The sequence below is a fragment of the Montipora foliosa genome, unplaced genomic scaffold (assembly GCF_036669935.1).
Source record: "Montipora foliosa isolate CH-2021 unplaced genomic scaffold, ASM3666993v2 scaffold_420, whole genome shotgun sequence".
Lineage (NCBI taxonomy): Eukaryota > Metazoa > Cnidaria > Anthozoa > Scleractinia > Acroporidae > Montipora > Montipora foliosa.
In genome coordinates this window covers 1,296,872-1,304,371 of record NW_027179724.1, presented here as the reverse complement: position 1 = coordinate 1,304,371, position 7,500 = coordinate 1,296,872, and the positions used below count along the sequence as shown (strand labels likewise).

The window sequence follows — 7,500 nt, the reverse complement described above, 5'->3', positions numbered from 1 at the left end:
CCAGCGCTAAATACCTCTTAACCAATGGTTACCGTGAACCAGGCTCCGAGCAACCGGCTCCTGGTTGCAATGTCTATGGTATGACAGTTAAGAACTTTACTTGACGAGACTGCCCATTAGCTTGGCTAGTGACAACAAAAGATTGACAGTTTTTCTTTTTGTTCCTATACAGTTTGTAGGTAATCACATGATTTCGAATGCAATAATGGAATAAACATTTTTAAAAGACAACCAAAATTGCATCAGCCCGTAGGGCAAGTGCAATTTGTACCCTTTGATTTAAAAGTGCTTACTATTTATTCCAAATTGCACGAGAAAAATCATGTATTCTAATTACTCATTAATAATATACCTGAAAAAATTCAGGATAGTTAAAGAGCATGTCACGCAATCAGGGAAAAATTGGGACATAAATATTGCACCATCCAGGGTGCGCGCTTAATTTGAAAACAAAAGATTTGATTGGTTTTGACCAAACCTTATTGTTTATTAGCCAATCATAATCCAGAATTTCAATGTGTAATTTCCATTGGTATTACAGTTTCTGAACTGATATTTCACCTTTTTGTACTTGTGTTACACCTGAACTGCACTGCTCCTAGCCAATCAGAATTGAGTAGTTTTTTCATGTATATTATTATGTTAACAAAAGTTAGAAAGTAAAAGTTAACGTCTCTTGTTAATAGTACATGAAACAATTATAATCTACAATCATGTACAGGTGTACATGTACGTGCTACTTTTCCAAAAAATGGAACACAGCACCTCAAAATGCTTTATAAAAAGAACCTGTCCCTGCTTACCTTTATAGTTATACTGCTCTATGACTGACTGAAAAATGAAAAAGAGTTTACAGTATGAAATGTTAGAATCTACTTTAAAATTTGGAGCCCACTGACCAATCAATTGCCATATAAGGTCAAACTTAAGTACCGGTTTATGAACTGATAACCAAGATTGAGTGAACCAATCAGAGCATGAGAAATGCATTAACCAAGGTTGAAAATTTAATAACATGAAAATATCTCTAAAGACATACATGTAAGTTGTTCCAGATGGGGTAGTGACCCCTACGTACATACATACATACATTCTATGAATTGGGGCACAGTAACTGGTAAAACTGAATCATGCAAAAATTGCACAACAGAGGAGCTTAAACATGAAGACCCAGGTGGAAATCTTATTAAGATCTTAGTAAGATTCTTAATAAGATTCTTACTAAGATCTTATCTTACTCCTTATTTAAGATTCTTACAAGATTCTTACAAGATTCTTACAAGATCTTACCAAGAACTTACCAAGATCTTACAAAGATCTTACCAAGGTCTTACCAGATCTTACCAAGTATCTTGTAAGATCTTACAAGATCTTACCAATATTTTTGTAAGATCTTACAGGATCTTACCACGATTCTTGTAAGATCTTACAAGACCTTACCAAGATTCTCACAAGATCTTAATATGAGATCTTATCAAGATGTTTCTCATATTCTGCTAAAAAATGTTATCAAAATAGAAAGAGTAGAAAAAACTTTAGAATAACATTTTATTATTAAAACAGAAATCCTATTTTTATTACAAAGCAATGAACTATGTACAGTACCGCTCAGAAATACGTTAACCAAAATATGCGCATAATACGCGTATATCTATACGCGTATGTGCGTATACAGATATACGCGTCTGCCTCATTGTTTTGCTTATTGTTCTAAACAATACACGTAGCTTGACAGCAATACAATAGTACATGACTACGAACTACATGACGAAGACGCACTTTCACAAACAGCTGTCGTGTTCGGAATACAAACCCACGCAAGGATGTTTATTTCATCGATAAACATGCAGTTCGGGTTCAGAGTTATTTTGTTTCACACTATTAAAAAGAGAAAATAATATACACATAAATACTGAATTAAAGTAATGTTTACAAAGATGCAAGTAAGCTATAATAAGGGTTATGGGTTACAAGAGAGTGTGGCGACCAAAGTAGCGAGTACTTTCGAGTTGGCGCTCATCGTGCTCACCTTCTTAAGGATAGACAAAGCTTAAATACAGGACCTAAATCTGGCTGTTGGGTTGATTCCGGCGCTAGTGTTCGTTGCAGTTCTTGGAAATTGTTTGATTGACCTCGCCTGTGATGCATAAATGAATACTATACTCGTTGCTTTTAAAGTTCATGGTCTTGCGTTTGCTGTCACGACTTTGTGCGTCCATGCGTCGGCACGTGACGACAGATGCATTTTGCATTTATGACGGTCTCGTCTTTTCATGAAAACTCTTTGATTCCACGAAAAGGCACATCATCAATAAACATGCAATTCTCGGAAATTGTTCGAGTTTACCTCGCGGAACACGTTCTACTCCTGTTTGAAAGGTGTTGCATTACCTGTCACGACTTCCTCTTGATGTGAGTTGTATGCAAATTTTGATAGAACCGAATGATACGATACTAAAAAGATTGTGTCCCATTTGTGAGTTGGCCGCTTCTCTTCATAAAAAGTTTTCAACAGAAAGGTAACATTAAAATAAATTGGAAAGGTAGAATGAAAATGAATTGTTGATTTATCTTTCGATTGTTATGTTTGCCGGTATTTAGCTCAGTTTTTCAACAGGAGACAGTAGACACTATGGGCCAGTTATTTAAACAAAATATAACTTAGGCCGCGGCTTAAGACAATCAGTGGACCTCCAAATCTGTTTATAAGCAGTATATTTTGAGTAGATAAATTGCTTTCTAGTGTGGAATGCAAAACTTATTGTTACCATCAACAGCAGACAATATTATGATTGTTGTTGTTGTTTTTTTTTTTAATGGCTTAGAACGCGGTTTTGTTAGACATTGTCTAAACGATGTTTTAATAATCGACCCTACGTCAGTCAACAGTTGATGGTCAAAACTCTTCTAAATTGGTGGCTCCTAAAGGAGCCGTTTGTTTATTAAAGGAAGCTTTTAGTAGCCTGACGCTCTTCCTTCACGTTGGACGACAGCTGGGATAACTTTTCGCAGGTGACTAATATATCCGTTGCACTTCTCAGCAGTAAAGGCCTTCATCACATCCACCACATTTACGTTCAGCGTCGGCACCATTATCACTGTCACCAGCGCCGCTGTCGCCAGCACTTCTGTCACCGATATCATTGTCACAAGCACTAAGGCAGTCGCCGCTAGCACATAGTCGGTTTTTGTCACCCCATTTTTCCAGTCCGCGCTCCATAACCCGTAGTCTTTTTCGGAACCAGCCCGAAGGCTTTGCAGAGATAACTGCATTGCTACGGCATATCGTAGAACAACAGAAGCAGATGATGGAGCGTTTTGACGCGCTTATTTCAGTGCTTAGTGGTCCTACGGAACCAGACAGCCCCATGCCAGCCGAACACCGACCAGTTCCACCATCTTGTCCGTCTTTGCAGCCGTCAACTCCGCCATCACAGCAGGACATGCCACGGGATAATGATGATGATGATGATGTTGATGATTATACGCTCTTTCGCTTGCGGTCGGGGTCAACATCAGAAAAAAATTTTGCTGTTAAGCTTGTGTGTCACTTCTTTTTACCCCATGAACTAGACGGCCGAAATGTTAGGGGAGTTGGGGACAAGCTTCCCCTAGATCCCGAGAAAATTGGAAAGATCAGGGCTATTATATTTAAATTTTTTCCGTCATCGTTGGCCCAACAAGAACTTCTTTGGCGTGAATGCCGCAAAGCGATAGACGCTTATTTACGTAACAGAAAGATTTCAGAGGCACGTGCTACTTAGAATTTAGAACAATTGCTTGTTTTCGTTCGCGCTACTTAGAATTTAGCTAGAACAATTGCTTGTTTTCGTTCGGCATATTTGTTTGTTTACTCTCAATTCTATTTGAATGTCTTCAATAAAACAAGATGGTGTGTTGTCATTTTCTTTGAATTTCACTAACTTGATTGAGCGCTGCAGTTTATGGGATCAGTAAAAAATTAAAGGCCGGTTTACACGGTGCGACTTGTCGGCCTGATTCTGTTGCTGCAACAGATTTTTTTACGTCGGGCCGATTTTTTTCAAAGCCACCGCCAAAAATCGGGCCGACAAGTCGCACCGTATAAACCGGCTATATTCCCTTCCAGACATAAAAAACAGTTTTTTTAAAAGTGGTTAGAATGAAATCTTTCAAGCTCTATTGAAAAGATTAGATTATGGTGAAATTACGACATAATAAGTCGTGTAGCATTATTTATCTTTGTTGTAGCTTAACAATTAAGTGGACATCAGACATTTCTTTGAAATGCGACGTTATTTTCTAGGAATTAAAAATTTTCCTTCTTCTTGGCATTGATGAGCTTTCACAGATTTCTCGTACCCTGCGATCAGGCATTCTTTTTGTCCTGAGAGCGAAAGATGGCGACAGCGTAGGTAAACAAAATAGGCAAAATTATTTTCATGGCGTGACTGATTTCTGAACAATCGGATCAATTTCAAACCGTGAATATTATTTTTCACTCCCAATTTCACCATGTGAATTTTTACCCTTAACTTCATGCCGTGAAAGTTTTCACTGATCATTCACCGATCATTAGTTTCACGCCAAGAGTGAAAGTTTCTTTTCGTAGAGTGACCACGGCGTATTCACGCTGTGAAAATTGAAATTCATGCACCGCGACCGTGAAAAAATTTCACGGTTTTCAATGAAATCCATAAACCCCCTTTTTGCATGAAGGGATACAAATGATACACATATTTAAATGCCAAACTTAAGACACATTTTTCTTTACATTCTGATTCATAAACATTGAATTACTTTTACTTGTTATCCAGTAAATTCGCGATGCGAAGCAACTTGCGCGTTTGTAACATGGTAGCTTTTGGAGTATGTAAATTTTCTGTTATCGGCTCGTGGCTTTATTCAGATCCAAAAGTGCTTTGTTTTACACAACAATGCAACACAAAGGAAATTTATGGTACTGAATAACAAAGGAAAAGCAGACGCGCATGTATATGCATTCATACGCGTATGTGCGTATACATATACGCGTATGCGCGTATGAACATACGCGTATGTGTGTATACACTGCGTATGCACAGTTAACGTATTTCTGAGCGGTACTGTATACAACTTTGAAACTGAAAACAAGGACACTACTACATTGTTCCTGAGTAAAATTAAAGCGTGATGCACCTCTTAGCAACGTGATAATGGTATTCCAAATTTTGATTAATGGAAAAAAATTACCACTTATTTTACTAAAAAATATGAAGGTAAGATAAAATATTATTTGAAAGAGACTACTTCAAATGCATAATTAAAAAAGCTGCAACATATTATTGTTACCCTTGTAGAACCTGACACTACGTGTAATCTAGTATGTACATCCTATGTAACAACCATACAAAGTCATGTACAGTACCGCTCAGATATACGTTAACTGCGCATACGCAGTGTATACGCATATACGCGTATGCTTATACGCACATACGCATACACTTATACGCACACATGCGTATATTCATGTTCGTCTGATTTTCCTTTGTTATTCAGTACCATAAATTTCCTTTGTGTTGCATTGTTGAATAAAACAAAGAACTTTTGGATCTGAACAAAGCCACGAGCCGATAACAGAAAATTTACATACTGCAAAAGCTATCATGTTACAAACGCGCAGGTCGCTTCCCGTCGCGAATTTTTTGGATAACAAGCAAAAGTAATTCAATGTTTATGAATCAGAAGGGAAACAAAAATTTGTCTTAAGTTTGGCATTCAAATGCGTGTATCGTTTGTGACCCTTTACGCAAAAAGGGCCTTATGGATTCATTGAAAACCGTCAAATTTTTTTCATTGCCCCGGTGCGTGAATTTCAATTTTCATGGCGTGAATGCGCTGTAATCACTCTACGATAAGAAACTTTCACTCTTGGCATGAATAAATTCATGCCGTGAATGATCGGTGAAAACTCTCACGTCGTGAAATTAAGGGTGAAAATTCACGCAGTGAAATTGGGAGTGAAAAATAATATTCACGGGTGTGAAATTGATCCAATCGAAAGATAAATCAACAATTCATTTCCATTTTACCTTTCCGTTCAATTAAAAACTTTTTATGAAGAGAAGCGACCAACTCATAAATGGGAAACAATTTCTTTAGTATCGTATCGTTTTGATACTGCTGGTTTTAAACTGATAGCAAAATAAAGTAGAAGGGAATACCCGAACAACGATCTATCAAAATTTGCATATGACTCACATCAAGAGCTGAGGAAATCGTGACAGGTAATGCAACACCTTTCAAATAGGAGTAGAACTTCCGTCAAATTCGGCGAGGTAAACTCGAAGATTTTCCGAGAATTGCATGTTTATTGATGGTGTGCCTTTTGTATATTATTAATTCTCTCTTTTGATAGTGTGGAACAAAATAACTCTGAGCCTGAACTGTATGTTTATCGATGAAATAAACATCCGTGCGTGGGTTCGTCGTATTCCGAACGCGACATGCGACAGCTGTTTGTGGAAGTGCGTCTTTGTCAAGTAGTTCGTAGTCGTGTAGTATTTTAGTGCTGTCAAGCTACATGTGTTCTTTATTATAACAATAAGCAAGCTAATGAGGCAGACGCGTATATCGGTATACGCACATACGCGTATGGTTATACGCACATACGCGTATGGATATACACTCATACGCGTATAGGTATACGCACATACGCGTACAGATATACGCGTATTGTGCGCATATTTTGGTTAACATATTTCTGAGCGGTACTGTACATGTATGTAAATGGTACGTTATGATACACATATGTAACTTCGATATAGAGGCCTTATTCAAAACCTATGTTACACATATGCCTCAGCTATATATTTTGAAAGGAAATGCTATGTTTTAGCTAGTCAAATGGAACCTTTACATAGCATATGTAAAGGCTATGTTATGGGACCAAAAAATGAAAATAGTTTCAACGTAGTTTCTACATAGATTTGAAACAGAAAATACACAACACATAATAGTGTATACATAGTTACATACAACACTTACATAGTGATAACATAGGGTGTAAATAGCTGTTTTTTACATAGCTGTAAAAAACTGGAAATAGGACAAACATAACTGTTTCATAGCATTTACATTATAGTGTAAATAGAATCTACCTACTAACTGAAATTGAGGGTCCATAGCAAAAATTGCATGTACATAGCACTTACACAGAAATACTATAGGATGTAAATAGGCTTTGACTAGCCAACTAAAAAAAATACAGTACATATACTTCAATCACTGATCATTACAATTAAAGTGTGTGAAGAGTAGACTCATAAATTTGGGTCTCTACTTACAAACGTCCATAATAGCTTTCTCAGGCATTTTCTGCATTGATTACAATAGTTAAAGTGAAAGAAATTAGCAGTTTTACGAGAAGGAATCAGTTGTCAATCGTACACATGTAATTTGCCGTATGAGAACTTTTTTTCCAAATCATTTGCTTCACCATTTGATCTAACTTCATTATTCTTGTTAAAACTTTACCAGTTT

General features: G+C 37.0%; 2 protein-coding genes across 3 annotated transcripts in view; one reads left to right on the top strand and one right to left on the bottom strand.

The window, feature by feature from the left end:
- Positions 1-7,500, top strand: part of LOC137988531 (uncharacterized) — a gene marked incomplete at its 5' end in the record, with an annotated part of 670,231 nt that overhangs the window by 149,881 nt on the left and 512,850 nt on the right. The gene's annotated exons all lie outside the window — the stretch shown is intronic.
- Positions 1-7,500, bottom strand: part of LOC137988504 (uncharacterized) — a 28,722-nt gene that overhangs the window by 20,949 nt on the left and 273 nt on the right. For both annotated transcript variants that reach the window (XM_068834510.1, XM_068834509.1), the window contains exons 2-3: positions 7,305-7,335; positions 804-831 (exon numbers count right to left, since the gene is read on the bottom strand). In XM_068834510.1, coding sequence (XP_068690611.1) covers positions 804-831; positions 7,305-7,335 — 59 coding nt within the window. The remainder of the gene's footprint in view (positions 1-803; positions 832-7,304; positions 7,336-7,500) is intronic.